A 17,482-nucleotide genomic window follows, 5' to 3' on the forward strand; every position below is an offset into this window, starting at 1 on the left:
GTGCACCGTTACATTAGGTATCCTTTTTCAGAGGGAACGGGTCCCTCGGGTCAAATATGGGCCGGATATCCACATACAGGTCACTGAGTACTGGTAGGGGTTGGAAGGATAAACATGGCTGTTCCAAAACCACATGCTGGCCTGCTTCTCTGCTGGGTACAGGAAGTATGCCCCAGTGCTGATGTTCTCTGAGAGAGTAGCCTGAGGGTGGGGACCGGGGAGTAAGAACAGGCAGCAGGCCGACTGGGGACTGAAGAACTGAAGGTGGAGCGGTAGATTTAGAGGTGCAGTGTTTTGTAATAGCGTATCATCCTCCCTGGTGCCATTCTGTGACACTCCAGGAAACTGTTGCTGCATGCCACTCCTTTATATCATGAAAACTCATACCTTTCCCTTTGCAGCAGGGCGGGCTGTTGTTCGTCATAGTGCATTAACATTTATGCCACTGCTCATGTTGTCTTTTGAAATTGTCCATAGTGGATTTTTAAATCTGTCGCCTCCTCCTAAATCTCTCTGTCTTTGCTTTGTCCTGTGTGTTTGATGCAGAGATGGCCTTCCCAGCCCAGATTGTTCCGACCTGAGGGCTCTGTGTCGATGCTGAGCTTATACACATCTCCCTCCTTACCCAACATCTCCTTGGGGCTTTCCACTGCATCCTCGCCCATTAGTGTAAGTACAAATTTTTCAGATATTCTTAGATAACGTGTGTTTTGATTTGATTTGACATGATTTAAAATCTTCCTTAATACACCAGTTTAGTGGTTCACGAGTGGCAAGTTTTTCTGCTAAGTCTGTGAGTTGAAAAACCTGCCATCAGTGGCTGTCTGGGTTCTCTGTACGACCACAGGTCACTGACCTGTGGCCCCAAATGGTTTTATCGCCCTTAGATAAATATTGTTCTGCAGTGTCTTGTGTCAGGCATGCTCTTATCTTCCTCTATTACCTCATTTATCACAGCTTTTTAAAAGGCCAAGTCCACTCAAGTGCAACTCCTGATAACACAGCACATGATATATCATCTTTTAGCTCTCAGGCACATTCCACAGAGGCCTGTTCATCAGCTGCAGGGACTTCTAACCATTGATGGTCTCTGATTTCATCATTGCCTCATTTGTAGCTACAAGAATCATTTTCATTCACAAAAAAAAACAGTTGATAGTATTGAATTTGGCTTGTCAAAATGAACCCGTTTGATCTAACCAAAATGAAAAGAGTCTTTGTCTGTCTGTCTGTCTGTCTGTCTGGATGTCTCTCCTTTGATTTCTCGACAACCATTCATCCTATCAACTTTACACTTGGCGGGTGTATTGCTGAGGACCCAAGGAAGTGCGGTGTGGCATGTGAGCTCTTGTAATCAGACATATTTACGAGAGGTGTGTTACTACTGTCAGAAGTACACACTGTGTAGTGTATTGAGAGGGGAGCCCTGTTTATCGGTATAACGCCAAACTGCATGCTGGGTACAGCTCTCTCTCTGTTGTTTGCTACAGCTCACTTCCTGTTGCTTGCCACACTGCATTCAAGAACAGAAGAAGAAACAGAGACTGTAGTAAAGTCAAACATTTCAAGCATGAGCCTTTTAACTTTTGTTCCCAGAAATATCCTGGCTTTTACTTTACCGAGGCCCTAAAATGTTTGTGTGAGCTTTTACATTCAAACGATGATGTACTCGTGTTGTTAAGGGAAGCAACTATGTCATGGCAGGTGTGTTGTTCAGGACTCAAGGAAGTGCAGTGTCAAATGTTAGATTGTTTAGATGAGCGGTTCTCGAAAAAGTTGCAAGCAGCAATACCAGAGGCCAAGCAATTAGCCTATTCTGAACAGGCACAGTTTCAACAGGCACTGTACGAGTGTCCCACAAGTCATTATAAGTGACTATCAGTACCAGTACTACCACATGTGCAGTGTGAATTAAAGAATAACCATTACTTTGTCGTCTTGGTTTCTTCTCTCAGGCTGCCATTGGGTTGAAGGACAGATCGACAGAAATCAAGCATGGGCTGCCCGGTCACCTGCTGGGCCCCGTGCCCCTTCAAACAGGCCTTGAGTCTAAAGTGAGCCCCAGTCACCAGGCCCTCCTCCAACACCTCCTCCAGAAGGAGCAGATGAGGCAGCAGAAGATGCTTTCCTCTGGTGAGACTGCATCACATGATGTTAAACATTACATTAGGTTGCCATTCATCATGCTACATATTGCTGTACTTTAAATTAAAGTACAATTTGACTTGAAAAGAAACTTAATACTAGTTTTGATTTTTTTCTGTCAAGGCCAAGGCACCATTTCTTCCCATCCTCAGTCCCCTCTGGCCATGAAGGATCGCCCCTCCAGCAGTCGGCCTAAACTACCAAAACACCGGCCCTTGAACCGGACCCAGTCTGCGCCACTGCCTCAGAACACACTGGCCCAGCTTGTCATCCAGCAGCAACACCAGCACTTCCTGGAGAAACAGAAACAGTACCAGCAGCAGATCCATATAAATAAGGTATTGTGCTGCTCATCAATATTCAAATCACAGGGGATGATTTTGACTTTCAAATTGCTTTTCACAGCATTCCCCATTCCTCTTTAGGTCTCGTGAGGTCTTATTTTACTGCAGGGAGTCTGATTTAATCATTTTAAGCACACAAATGCTGATCTATTTTTAGTATTTTGTAAAAGCATTTGTGGTAGCTCAGGTTTACAGACTCTAGCTGTTGTCTGTTCTTCCCTGGAATCCTGGTGTTATTTCTGCGAAGCAAAGAACTTCTGCCTGACTTCAAATGGGGAAGAAATGCTTCCCCTGCACTAATTCTGTTATTATAGCTTAAGGCATCAGTGTTGTTCACATGCTAACTCTGTGAAATTCAATTCAGCTAAGTTCAAATGAAGGAAAAAGTGCCCAGAATACATTTTGTTCCTCTGTGGCAATATTTGTGTTTCTGTTAGCTGGCCGAGGTGACCTCGCTATACACAGAGTGTAATTATTCTGGTGAGGGACGTGTGTGAGGTGGCAGACACTGTGAAAGGCAGCATTGTGTGAGCTCACATACTGATGTGTCCCAACGCTGGGCCCTGAAAGAGCCATGGGAACTATAGAGCAACTCTTACCTAGAAGTAATAAAAAGCACAAAGCACCACAAGCACTTATTGAGTTGTACAGGTCAGATGTACAGCTTTAACTGCTGCAGTTTCTGTTTGAATTCCTCTGTAACACTAAAAATAGCCAACATGTGTCAGTACCAGGCAGCTGAAATTAGTTTTAATATCAGCTGTAATTATTGAAGTACCTCATGAAGTTGATTTGATTTGAAAAGAGCTTTGGAATAATTGCGACATCTTGTCTAGAAACACGTGAACAGGCCCTGCTCTGATCACTCAGGCCAATGAGATCGCAAGTAAAGCCTCTTTAAGTAGAGGTTATAAATGGCCACTAATCAGGGATGAGCCCTCAGTGTTTATTGAGAGGGATCTCCGAAACATTGCCCTAATTAATTTCCTAGCAGAGGCTTGTCTACAGTTGTTTTTAAACGTCCTTCAGTGCCTGCAACAGTAGGGGGCACTGATGGAAAGTTACAAGAGCTTAGGGATTTTAGGAAGCGCCATGAGCAGTGTGTACGAATGCCAAGCTAAGAAGGCTAATTCTTATGGCTGAAAGGGTATTTTTATAAGGCCTACATTCTGTAGACAGTAATGTTGTTGGTTATCAGCTGGGGTAGGCTCTTCTCACTCCTGCTCTTGGAGCCCTCTTGTGGCAGACTTATTAAATCATGACACCATTACAGTAATTCTAAACTGAGCAGAGCTGCCATACACAGAAGCATCCCTCTGCACAGAGTTACTTTGTCAGCAGACATGCCTCTGCTTCTGGTAACGAATATTTAAGAACAAATTTTGCATTATTTCACTCTGGAAAATCTAGTTTTACAGCTATTTAACTTGTTTTAATCAATGCAGAAATGTCCTTTCAACATTTTGATGTCTCTGCTACTTAGCTACAGGTGCACCTGTCAATCAAAAGAATTAATACTCTGATTGATTTAAAGATCTTTGATGTAAGTAAGATGAAACACACATAGATTTGGATGATGACAGGCTTTAAAACTGCTGCCTTTACAGTGTCATATGCTCTCTTCATAGCCTCCTCAGCAAGCCTAAACAATAACATGCTCTCTTCACCTTGTACCTCGGTGCCACTGTTTGCAAAACATAGCCTCAATTTACCGGAGAAAACATGATTTACTGTAGGCAGGACTGTACATTTTGAACTGGTCTTTATAAAATAAAGCAAGTGTGTGACACTGATCCACTTACCTGGGACAGCCACTATTATTGAAAAGTGTTAACTCACATAAAAGCCTGGAACAATGGCTATTCTGTTTCCAGCTCTAAACCTCCTAAAATATAATTTGCTAAAGCCACTAACCATAAACTTTGTCAGTTTGACAGTTGCCTTTTTAAATGATTAAAGCTTCAGTAGCTTTATTACATGTGGGTACAGCTGGTTGTTAGCAGTTGTCAGTACAAATACTCATGGCTGTCAAATAAGAGCTTAGAAGTTAATGTGGATATGACACATTTGTGGGTTATTTATATGGTAACGGAGAGTGTTAAGAGTTTGATGTAGTGATTTCATTAGATATTTGGCACATGAGGATATGTCTCTGTAAGTGTTTTTGTTTGTTTTTTGACATCCAAATAGATCGAAAATAGCTAAGTATTATTAAATGGCTATGAAGAGGCAGCTGAAGAATGTACCTTTGTTTTAAAATGTCTTAAACAAATCCTACTGCTATTCTTTGGACCCATTTGCATGTTTAATATTGTTTTTGATAATTATTAAGTCAATTCGGGGGTGCCTGGTGGCCTTAGTGGGTAGAGCAGGTGTCCCATATATGAAATAGTGTCCTTCCTGCAGCATCTGTGGGTTCAACTCCAGCTTGTCAAGGATAGAATATAGTGTAAGTTAGAGTCAAAATAAACCTAAAAGGAGAAATTAAAGGAGAAATTACAAGAATGTTGGTATGAAATATATAAAAAAGAATTTTCTTTCTGCTTTGCTCTGATAATAAGTTGATATTTAAAGATCATTGGCTGCAGGATGTCATCATTAATGTGGAGCTGCTGTGTTTTGCAGCTGCTATCCAAGTCCATTGAGCAGTTACGTCAGCCCAATGCACACCTGCAGGAGTCAGAGGAAGAGCAGGAGGAGCAGCAGCACAGAGAGCTAACAGAGAGCATGCAGGAGGACAGGCTGCCCCCTGGAGGAGTCATCCGGAAGCACACGCTGAGTAGCAGCAGCAGCAGTGGCTCGAGCGGCGAGCTCCCCGACGCTCACTACGGGGTCATCAAGGTCAAGGAGGAGCCGGTTGACAGTGAGGATGAGGGTCTGACCAATCAGGGCTTAGAGGCAGAGCAGAGCACCTATCTCCACCAGGTCAAAGGACGGTTGGTGATAAGAGCCATGATCTGAGAAGGGAAGAGGATGAGATCACACACTTGCAACATTCGCAGATAAACAAGTCTCCACAAACATCTACATCACTTCAGTTTACACACATACACACACACCCACACACACACACACACACACACACACAGCAGCCATTGCACAGTAGGCCAGCTCTCCCTGTCACGACATATGACCCCTTTTCACTCAGCTGCAGCCCACACTCTAAGACTCTCTGTTTGTGATCTTTGTGTAGTGATTTCTGTAAAATATGTACGTTTCACTTTTGTGTATATAATAAGAAGACAATTTAGACCGTTCTTTTAAAGAGCTGCTTTGGTCGTCTAGACTCCTCTCAACTTACAAAAAGTTGTTTGTACATATACTTTGGATTTAGCATCAAAGATGATTTCTAGAGGGGACGGTTGAACAGGTGTACAGCTTTGAAGAGCCAACTTATGTCCCCATTGTGTACATTTTTGCCATTTAATATTTGAAAGCTCTTCACTTTAACTTTGAGAGTTATCATAAAGTTTGTTAAAGAATTTAAAACACTACATACTCCGCTGTTCTCAGAAATCTGTGATGATGTTCCACATTAAGTGGTCTCAAAACTGAAATAATAATGAACATCTGTCTTAGAGAGAATGTATACTTAAATCCGAACCGGGGGCGCTCCCTTAAGGCGGACTTTTTGCGCTAGGAGAGATATTGCCATTGGAATATGGTCCGCTGCTCATATTGCAATTTGAAGGATAAAGCACTAAATCCCTGCTTGGGTGTGCAGGCATCTCCCAACACACCCCGAAGTCTCCATGTCTCTCTTTCAGAGCGGTCCCAGAGCCAGGGCCCTGTGTTAAGCCGAGCTCTCCTCCCTCTCTCCCTCTGGGTCCAAATCAAAGCTCGGCGGGTTCCTGCCCAGCTTTCAGCAGAGGAGTCAGACAGAGAGAAAGAGAGAGAGGGCCGGGCAGGAAATGCCTTCTAGAAGCCAGGAGTTGGAGTGATTCATGTGTGCAGGAATGTTGAGAGAGGAGGACCTAGGGTTGGAGGAGTCCAAGGGGCCAGGCTTGAGAATTGATTTACTGTCAAGGCGAATTACAAAGTGAGTGGGGATATGGTTAAGGGAGTCCCTTTTAAAGGGAATCGCTTCCTTCGTATTCCCACATGGCATGCTTACCTCAACAAGCAGGTTTGATGTTACTTCAATAAAAAAAAACCCGGACGGGACCTTGCTTCTTCTTTTTTCTTTCTTCGAGCCTGTTTTCCCCTGAAAGTGCCCATTGCAACATGTATAGTCTGTCTTAAAGTGATCAATCAAATGTATTGCATAGCCGTAAACCTTCCTGTTTCATTTGTACCGTCGACTAAATGTAAAAAAAACAAAAAGCAAAAAAAAAAACAACAAAAAACAAAAACGCTAGTATGAGGTTCTGTGTTTGGATCCATGTGAAAATCAAAACTGTCTGTCTTATACTGTACATTCAGATTGTCCGGTTTTAATGTTTTTAGTGTAAGTAAACACAATCAGAACAATGTGAGTCTTGTTGTCTTGCTCCTTTGATTTGTTTGTAACGAGAACCCCTTTGCTGCCAGTGGGGGGGGAGAAGAGGGGGTTGGGGAATCCTGTGGTCTGTTCATAGCAGTTTGCATTTCTTCTCTTTCTTGCCTTGTGTGATAAACCTTTCTTTTTTAAAATAAAGTTCATTTACCTCTGAGGTTCTGCTGCAAATCATTTCTTCGTGTGTCCGTCGTATTAAGGGGTTGTATGGAAAAAAAGCAAAAACACATTACTGCATTAAGTCTTTTAGGAAACTTTCAAACTTTCTGTTTTGCATCTTAATTCACAATTATATTCCTAATGATTTTAATATCATCTCAAATGGACTGCCTAAATCATTAGGCCGGGTTGCTTTTCCCACACTATAACCCAACTCTTTATTTTCAGGGGATCTTTGTAACCCTTTAAAGGGAGCTCAAGAGGCTTTCAAAACATGTCTTTGATGTTAGCAAGCAAGGCTCCTTGTGGCAGTATTAGAGCAGTCAAGATAAGGTGAGCTGCAAGAGGGTGATATATTACTTGCGCAGATTCTTTCAAACCAAGCTTAAGCAATTTCACAGCAAGCTTAGTTCATGGGACTGGCCTGATATGCTATACACGCAATGATGAGACTGGAAAAGTTCACTCATAGTCTAATGTTGCCCTCTGCAGAGCTGAGAACATCTTTCAAATGACTGCCTGCTCTTTGCTTCACTTTGTACATAATGGCTCATGCCAGACCTTTAATCGGGTGTTATATAAAACAATGCATTTTATACAAACTCTTTTATAAAACTTTTATGAGAGCTCCTAAAGTATTTTCACAAAGGTATAGAGTTACATCACATTAGGAAGTATTTGAGTTGAATGAGACACTGACTCTTTCTTAAGTAGATTCCATCTGTCTTGGGCTTCAGGCCCTTGTGATTTTAAATGAGCTGTTACAAAGGCAGAAAAAATAACGAAGCCCAAATCCATCTGTGCTGCCCCTCCCTGGCTGCCCATAGAGCCAGTTGTAAAAGCAAACAAGCATTTTTAAAGGTGTAAGGAAGTAAGGACGACATAAGCCCACCTATTTCCTCTAAATGGATTAGACTCTAAGTGAGGCCTGAATTTTTATCACCTACAGTGCTGTAAAAACGAGGCTTTCTGGATGCAGTGTGCTCATACATGCAAGAATGTGTTAGAGACGGCAGTAATGATGACTTTGCAGAGTGTAAAATCAGGTGGCTTTATTTCTAATGCACAAGGATCAACAGGAAAACATGTTCTTATAATTGAAAGCCTGCCAAATCATGTAATAATGTCTCAGTGTTTGGAAGGACAGTGAGAGTGAAATCTACTCTAAGCACTGCATCGCTGACAACACTTAAAACCCAGGGGCTTACGTATATATTCTTACCACATGAATGAGGCCTAATAGCACAAACCTCATGAATTAAGTTAAATTTGTTGTGTCAGCTTTCTATACATGTGCTCCTTTGTAATTTATCTCATTGCATCCAACTGATTCTTACACCAGAGATCCAAACTGACTCTAAATAACTGCCACTGACAACTGCTAAATATTGATTAAAAAGAGAAAGTCCCGAGTAGAAGTAGACCACGTACCCCTCCACTGGTTGAGTAACGTAGCTTTGAAGCTCAGGCTGTTGGCTGGAGGTTTAATGTTTCAGCATCATGGCAAGTACACACCCCACACATTACACCCTAACCTCTGAGGAGAGGAAATACCACAAGATGACAGGTCTTGAACTTAAAAATGATGAATCTTTTACATTTCTTTTCCCGTTTCATATCCACCATGGGTGGATTATTAGAAAATGGGCCCCTGGGCACTGATATGCAAAGGGCCTCACCACCCCTCCTATATAGAGGAAAGACTCACAGATTTTGTGGTGGTTTTGTGTGTCTCTGTAGTCGTTATGCAACTTATTGTGTTTTTTTTTTTTTGTCTTTTTGAGGCAAATTTGTGTCGTTGTTGGTCCTTTTGTGTATCTCTGTGGTTATTTTGTGTCTCTTTGTGATCATTTTCAGTGGTGTAATGTAAGAAATTAATAATTCTTTGCTGTAATACTTAAGTATTTTTTGGGAGTATTGTACTTTACTTGACGGTCTTATTTTATACAACTTTCACCTTTAGTCCACTACTTTTCCTAAATAAAATGTACATGTTTACTCCATTACATTGGAGTAAAAATATCTTGCACCAGCTTTATACCAGCATCTATGGACTTCTGCATCCTGAGCATTTTCTTTACTTCACTACTACAAAATAAAATTGAAGGTGTGGTGTGTCAGTGGTTCTACCTTGCAAATTAGATCATTCATTAATCCCAAGGACAAGTGAAAACAAGTGCTCTCAAAGCCGCAGTAGAGTTTGGATTTCCAGTCAACCCCTGGCTGCATGGCAGATTAGATGCTACATGCTAGGGACTACTTTCCATTTGACGATGAGACTGACTTCATGATGGAAGCAGAAAATAACAGCAGAGAGGGCGAGAAATGACTTTTACGACATTATATATTCAAGGTGCATAGAATGCTATGACAGTATGTAAAGGACGTAAATAAGTTGCCTTGGTTAGGCTGATGGCTTGTCACAGTACACAGAGTGACACTTTCTAGACAGGTGTAAATGGCTTTCAGCTGCAGTCTTCACTGGAGTGGTAGTAACATATGCACAGTTTAGAGTTGATATAACAAAAGAAGAAAAGAACTGATAGGAGAATTCCCAGAATAAACATGCAGATGAAATCACACATGATAATTGGGTTAAACTGCTAAAGTAGAGGCCTTATGTTCACCTGGCAGCCCTGACGATCACAGTTAACACAGAACAGCTGCGGAAATGTTCCCTGGTCAGCGATCTTTAATCAGCAGATGTCAGCTCATGATACTTCCAGGTCAGTACATGCCACCAAATACATGCCAGTGTCTCCTGTATGTGGCCGGGAACCCTTCAGTTGGTGAGTTTGGCACACACCTTTGTCAGCTGGAGTAAGGGAAACAACTGTACCTATGTTCTTTGCAGCAAGTTGTTCCAGGCTCAATTTAGCAAACCACAAAACTGAAAATCAAGTTTTGCCACAAATCGTCCCACAGCATGATTTTATAAAAAATCCAATGAATCTACTTGAACCTAACAGACAGGAAAACCATTTGAAAATTTCTACATGGTTGCACTGACAGTAAATCTGATCATTCTGAAGATAACATAGCTCTATACAATCCAAGGACACTCTGATGAAGTGGGCTGCTTTGGTTCTTTCACAGTAAAAGAGGACATGCAGATATACAGCTCTTGTAGTAGAAACTAGATACACTGCAACGGGACACACACTGCTTCACTGTTTCCATCTATAAAACACAGACCCTGAATATGAATAAGCAGATAGAGAGAACAGATGGACAGTGGATACAGTAGCCTGCTAGTCCAGCTGGTTAATGTTGCAGTTTGTATATTTTTATGGGATCTATGTCAAATGCCCACTATCCTCATTCTTCTTCTTCTTCTTCTTCTTCTTTTAACCAGATGAACCAGTAAGAACTAATATAATTGCCAGAATAAATGTTGGTATTGTACATTTCTGCAAACCACAGATATACAGTGGCATGCAAAAGTCTGAGCACAAATAAACATCATTGAATATCTGTGGATAGGCCTCAAAAGAGGAAGTGCGGCCCAATAATCTCAAAGAACTAGAAACCTTTTTCAGGAAGCATGGGCAAAAATTCCCCAAAGAACTGAAAGACTCCTAGCTTGAGAAAAAAAAGTGTTAGAAGCTGTACTTGCCAAAGGGGGCGCTACTAAGCACTGACCATGCAGGATGCCCAAGCTTTGGGCTGGTTGTAACAAAGGGATAGTTGTAACACTCTCAGTTTGGCCAATTAGAAATGAGCTGTGGTGACATCATCAACATAGTCCATGCCCATTTACAATTGGAGCTCACTGGTGAAGCCACATGTCTCTGAGTCCAAATTTGTCTGTTCTAGAGCCAAAAAACAGTTTTTCAGGTGAGAAACCAAACATTTTCATCACAATTGTTTTTTGCATAGTGTCCATTGTGTTGTATGTACAATTGTTTCACTTACATAAGTAGTAGTTTCTCTAGTTTAATTTGATGTGTTTCATTAGTGGTAGCTTTGAAGCTAAATGCTAAAAACGGTTAGCTCTTTCATAGCTGCTAGGCATGGGGAGGGTTGTAACAGTTTTTAAAAAGTGGGGATTTTGGGCCCACGAAGCCTGCACCCCAGGCAAGGACATCTACATTTGTTACAACTGCTAATCAGATTAAAATAGGCTATAGGTATTATGCCTTAGTTTGCTCAGATAATAGTTACTCTTCAAAAGTGTTTATTGTTCTGTTCAAATGCTGTTCAAACGTCAACCTCATTCACGCTATGACACACACACACACAGGTTAATACTTTATTATCTTCGAAAGTGTTTTTATCTTCAAAAGTGTTGTTCAATAGTTAAAATGCTGTTCAAACGTCAACCTCATTCAGGCTACAACGCATGCACGCACATGCACACACACACACACACACACACACACACACACACACACACACACACACACACATTAATATTTTATTATTCTTTATTTTATTTATTTTATGTATATATATTTTTATTTATTTTATTGTACTTATTTTTTGTATTTATGTTATACATTTCTATTTATTTTAATATTATAATTATTGTATTCTTACAAGTTTATTGTTCCTTCTTTATTGTTCATTGAAGTGCTTGAATACATTTAGCCTATTGTGAATCTTCTTCAACCATTTTGGAGCGAAAACGCCTAAAATGACATACCCAAATTAAAATGACTGTAGCCTCTGAACCGCTCTGACTACATGCATGCATGAGGTCTTGCCAGAAAGCAAACTCTCTGAAGTTTCTTGTGAAACACTCTAGGTGATACAGAGACAGAGTAATGGGCCTCTGAAGTCAGTAAAAAGATTTTGCCTAAAATAAAATAAAAAATGATTTTCAGGATGAATAACTGTCTGTGGCTTCATCTGAGCAGGTAAATGACACTGTGGGGCTGTAGGCACACTATCAATGAACATTTGTGTCAAATTTGAAGAAGATTGCTCAAAGTATGACCGTTCTACAGTGTTTTTTTTCCATGAAAAGATCCTGGCGGAGCTCCAAAAGACAGAGCGCTCACTCTGCTTCAAAACAGTACTATCAGTGATCAAACAACACTCAGCCAGCTTCAGACATTGTACCTTATTGAAATTAGGTGTGATTATGATAGCTGATGTTGTTTATGACAGAAACACCATAAAATATCACCAAATAAAGCCATATGAAACGTGAAAGTTGAGATCCCACTTTCTAGGCAGTATATCTCAGTCAAAAATAGTGGTAGGAGTGAGACTCTTACCTTTTATAAAACAGCAACGTCTCCACTGACGGCTCCGCATGAGCTCGAGTAATCCTTTAACTTTTCCCTTCGAAAAACATGACATGACTTGTCATCACTCATCGCGATTTTGGACTTCGTGTGTTTAGGCTGCTCTGGTGCGAAATACATAATAAATAAAAGAAAAATGCTCTCAGCTTCTTGAATCCGGTGATGCCAAACATCACATCATTTGATGAGGTAGTGTGCCTGTGAGATACCATTTAACAGAGGAGGGAGGGAGAGCGGACGCCAGTGTCCAAGGGGAGTTAGAGAGGTCATTGTTACATCCATCCCCAGCTAGTGTTACAACTCACCCTGGTACTGGGGTACGTTGTAACAATATACCTCTTTGTATTTGACATTAATTTCCATAATCTGTGATGGTGTAGTAGAGGTCAAAGTGTGTGTTATTTATAGCAGACAAATATGGGTACCACATATCAAAATTTAAGAGCTCTAACAAAAAACCCACTGAGTTACACTTGCCCAAAGAAAAAGTGTTACAATCATCCCTGGTCTCCCCTAATCTTGCTTAAAATATTGAAGAAATGCTTTTTGCCTTTTGGAAATCAGGCCATCTTTTCCTTGCTTAGCTAATCACAGTTAACAAAATTTTAACCAGGGGTGCTCAAACTTTTGCATGCCACTGTATTACATTCCATACGCAGCGGATATGTTGAAACATTACATTTCAATTTTTAATGTCATGTTGTGTCAACACTGTGGTTAATGTGTGGTTCGGTTCAAGCACATAAAACATTTGCTGTTAGAATAGCATCATGTTTTGGCTTACAGTACCAGGGACTTTTGTCACTGTCACTATAAAAACAGCTGCTCATATTTGCACTATTATTAAAAAACATTGGTTTTGCTGGTCTCAAACAGTCTGCTGCTATCTGCTGCTTGGCAGCCAGATAAGGTGTCTTGCCATCCACCATCCACTCCTCCTGATGAGAAACTCAGCTCATATGTAATCTGAACTACGGTGTACATATAAAACGTAAGAACACTTTATTCTATACCTAGTTTCACGCAGGCTGTCAGGTTTCTGTGTCCTAATATTGAAGGCAAACGCACAGCATAGAAGTGGTATTTCATCAGCATTGTGATATATGAGAAGCCTTTGTTGGCATGACAACAAACTTACACGTTCAAATAGAATATGCAAACCAGTAAATTATAACCTAGAAATATTGGCCTTATATCAACTCTTCTCTTGTGTATAATGCGCAGTGATGTTGAGGGAGCTGAATTCTATTTATGCCACAAAGCTGTGATGAAGAATGTGTTTGCTAGCTGTTAACAAATTAAATCAGTTTGTGTTTCCATCATATTTCTTATGTTGGAGTTTGACATAGTGTATATAAATATGTTTGCCTCGTAAGTCGAGGTGAATGAGGAAGTCATTTGTGAGATGAACCTCCACTGCTTCAAACCCTGCCCACCGGAGTTGAAGATGACAGAGGGCTAAAACAGCACATGAAGGAAATTTTCCAGCTTTCTTGTGTGCATGTCAAGATTTGCATGAATCTGGCATCTAGTAGTACAACGTGGTGTTTTTCTTTCCATGTGCTGTTAACCCTGCTCAGGGTGCAGGACAGTGCAGTGCTGGCAGCAAATGGAGGAGACTGTTTTGTGTGCTGGTGTGAAAACGTGCACCACAAAAAAAAAGGATATAAAGAAAAGAGGACTGATGTCAGATGGGTGTGCAGCCGACTCATTTCTGTTGGATTCGTTGTGGCCTGTGATGTCTGCGAGGCCAAGATTTCTTTCTTTGATGGCTTGTGTGCCTGTCGTTTCACATTAAATCATGTACTTCATGAGATTAATATAATCTTTAACCATATTTCAAAAATAAAGCTTGATTTGTTTAGTAAGCATTTCAAAGAATTGTGTATTTATGAACAAAATATGTGTTGTTTCACACTTCTTATGAGTCAACAAACCACAGGAGACACCTTTCTTCTTTCAAGAGCAGAAGAAGAACTCCACATCCTTTCTAGTCTCCTGAGATAAAACATTGATGACCCAACATAGATAGCGTTTATATTACTGTCAGTCTCCCTGACTGGTGCCATCCATAGTGTTATCTTATCCTTTCAAGGATTAATATACCTTTTCAAGTTTAATGAGATAAGAGACCTGGGGGAGTTCTCCCCCTGCTGTGTTCAAAGATCATCCGGCCTGAGGAACTGCTTTATCTCAGCCACTGATTGACCTGGCTGATAGGTGATACTGAGGAACCACAGTGGCCGAGGGAAGTGGCCTCTCCACTGAGGAGATGGGGACTGGCAAACTTGGCCTCTGCTGTCTGAGAGAATCCCATCAGTGGGGCTCTGGCGTCCCTGGGATGCCGTCTCCTCCCTTTGATTCCTCAGACCAGGCACTTTTACGTGCCCACCTCCCTCACACCGTCCAATCCAGAGCCCATAAAGCAAGTCTGCTGCTCTCCAGCTAGTTGGACAGGACGTGTTTGTAAGTGTTGCCTGAACGCACCGCCAGGCAAAATGACACCCAGAGGGCTCGTAAGACTTGTGATTTCTTCTCCAAGCCCATGCCAAGAGACCAGTTTGAGCTCCAGCTCAGTTCTCCTAAAATTTTGCCATTTGTGGCTTGTGACCATGGACCACTGGGGTTTGTCTCATGATCTACACGGCACGGTAATACGATGTATTGACTAGGGATATAATCATAAGGGAAACAGAGAAAGCCAGTAATAATGGCCCGAGTGAAACACCACATAATAACCCCGCTCTTCAAAGGAAAATTGTTCCTGAAAAAATATTCAGATCTCCAGCAAACCTCCTAACAACAATGATATAATCGTTCAAATAAATTATCATTCAACAAACATTCATTCAACACTTTCATGGAAAGTGTGACAAATTTCTTATTCTCTGGTTTGTTTCTACATTTTAAGATATTCCAGGAGATTTAAGACACAAGATAGCGAGGTCTGAGGAATGCAGCCTGAGGGAGCATTGCTCCGGGGAAATATTTTTCAAGGAGGGTTTAAGGGCTCTCTCATTATCACTATATATTGAGAGAATAAAACGGGGGGCCCCTGAAAAGGTCCCCGAGGCATCTGCATGCAAGGGAGTTCATGCCACGCACTATATCACAGGCTAATCTCTGAGGGAATCATCTGTGTGTGTGGATACATGAGGCACGTGTTGGTGGAGTAGCAGGTCGGAGACAGTGGGGAAAGCAGGGCTCCAAGCTCCATTAATGTTGCTGCTGCCATGTTTGCTCATCTGTGCAATTTCCAAATAACGTCATCACTCAGATACACTGGAGGATACGCCTGATGCCTGTGGGCTGTCTCATTTTAAATTTACTGCTACTATGTAAGATTTCATAGTTTGAGGTAGTCATAGATATAATCTGTACTGAAGTGATACTTTTTCTAAACAGTTTTGTAAAAATTAGTTTATTTTTGATCCATTTTGGGAAAATGATGTTGTTCAAACTCTATGATTATGTACAGCTAAAATTAAGTATACGGGTTACAGTTCTCTCACATGAAATCATATTATCATAAAGCTATTTTTTCACTATGTTCTCAGTCTTCCCATGAAAGCTGTATTTTAAACATCAGGCACCCAGTGGTTCTGCCAAGGGATGGCCACCTCAACACATTCTCACTCCCACCTCATTAAATACAGAGAGAACTTGGACACTTGGTTCAGTGGCCCTACACATCAAAATTTGACACTCCAAGTACCCCTCCAGCATCCATTTTGGACGCTCAGGGACAGCGGGTCAGTTTACACTCGTTACGTTTTTATTAAAATAACTCAACTGACTTTTGGTTTCACACAAACAGCAGTCCCCTGGGTGAAAGTCCAGAGTTTGTTTGACCAATCCACCTCAAATGCAGACTTTCTCGCTCTTTTTACTACGGCAGTTGCGCAGAGTGTCAAATGCTGCTGCTCGGTGCGTCTCATACCATTCCTGAAGGGTGCCTCCGTGTGTTGGTATCTGGTGCTGAGGGCCACTGACCAAGCATCAGTATTTGATGAGTTGGGAGTGAGACCCGTTGCCCATCTACATCAGGTTTGCTTTGAATGTTTATAGCAACATGGTTACTCTTTTCTCCTGGTGTTAAAATTCATAGAGCAGAAGTGACAATGTGCTGGGCTCGTGTTGCACACCTGAGCACAAAGAAGACTCTCAGGCGTGCATGAGTTTAAGATCCTTTACTTCTGTAAACACAGAAACACAAGCACATCAGCACGACCACATCGCGACATGCAGGCTGGCTGGGGGGTCCACTGATTAATTAGCGCTAGCTTGCACCTCACTTAAACTAACCAGTCCCGTTCCTGACAAACTGACATTAAACAAAATATGCGCTTGTGCTTTAACACTTAGCTAACACACTGATAACATTTGGCACACTCACACAACTCATATTTCAGTAGGTAACGCTTTTGATGTTGTGATTCACCATTTACTCCTGTTAGGTGAAGCACGTTTTCATCAGACTTTTACTCAACTTGCAAAATGCTGAACAGCAACACACATTTGCATTACAGTCTCTTATTATTACACACACTGTATGCTCACGTGTCACAACATCATATTCAACATATTTCCATACTTTCAGCTCACCTGTAAACACAGAAACACAAGCACATCAGCACGACCACATCGCGACATGCAGGCTGGCTGGGGGGTCCACTGATTAATTAGCGCTAGCTTGCACCTCACTTAAAGGACCCTTAGGCTGCCTCAAAGTGCCTGTGAAGAGCTTTACTCATTTTATACACATTCTAACCCACTGCAAATATTAGCTGATCTTATGCACAAAAATAAGATTACAAATAAATACAAATAATGACAGCCAAATAATGAGAAAATAGTACACACGTAATACAAACTAAGAATAGGGGGTGTCCGCTTATATTGCCCACATTACTATGAGTCCCACACTTGAACAGTGGAGGTTCTCAAAGGCCTTTTAGTGTTTGGTAGATTGGATGACAAATAACATCATGTAAGTCATGCGCACATACTTATCACTCATCCTGACCTTTTCCTTTTTATTTGAGAATTTTATATTTCCTTTGTCAATGTAAAAAGTAAGCAAATGC

General features: G+C 41.3%; 1 protein-coding gene across 10 annotated transcripts in view; it reads left to right on the forward strand.

The window, feature by feature from the left end:
* hdac9b (histone deacetylase 9b) overlaps positions 1–7,141 on the forward strand; it is a 40,638-nt gene extending 33,497 nt beyond the window's left edge. For all 10 annotated transcript variants that reach the window (XM_049584102.1, XM_049584103.1, XM_049584106.1 and 7 more), the window contains 4 exons: positions 547–669; positions 1,956–2,133; positions 2,269–2,483; positions 5,115–7,141. In XM_049584102.1, the coding sequence (XP_049440059.1) occupies positions 547–669; positions 1,956–2,133; positions 2,269–2,483; positions 5,115–5,450 (852 nt within the window). In that variant the 3' untranslated portion in view covers positions 5,451–7,141. The remainder of the gene's footprint in view (positions 1–546; positions 670–1,955; positions 2,134–2,268; positions 2,484–5,114) is intronic.
* The last annotated feature ends 10,341 nt before the right edge of the window (positions 7,142–17,482 follow it).

The sequence above is a fragment of the Epinephelus fuscoguttatus genome, linkage group LG8, assembly GCF_011397635.1.
Source record: "Epinephelus fuscoguttatus linkage group LG8, E.fuscoguttatus.final_Chr_v1".
Lineage (NCBI taxonomy): Eukaryota > Metazoa > Chordata > Actinopteri > Perciformes > Serranidae > Epinephelus > Epinephelus fuscoguttatus.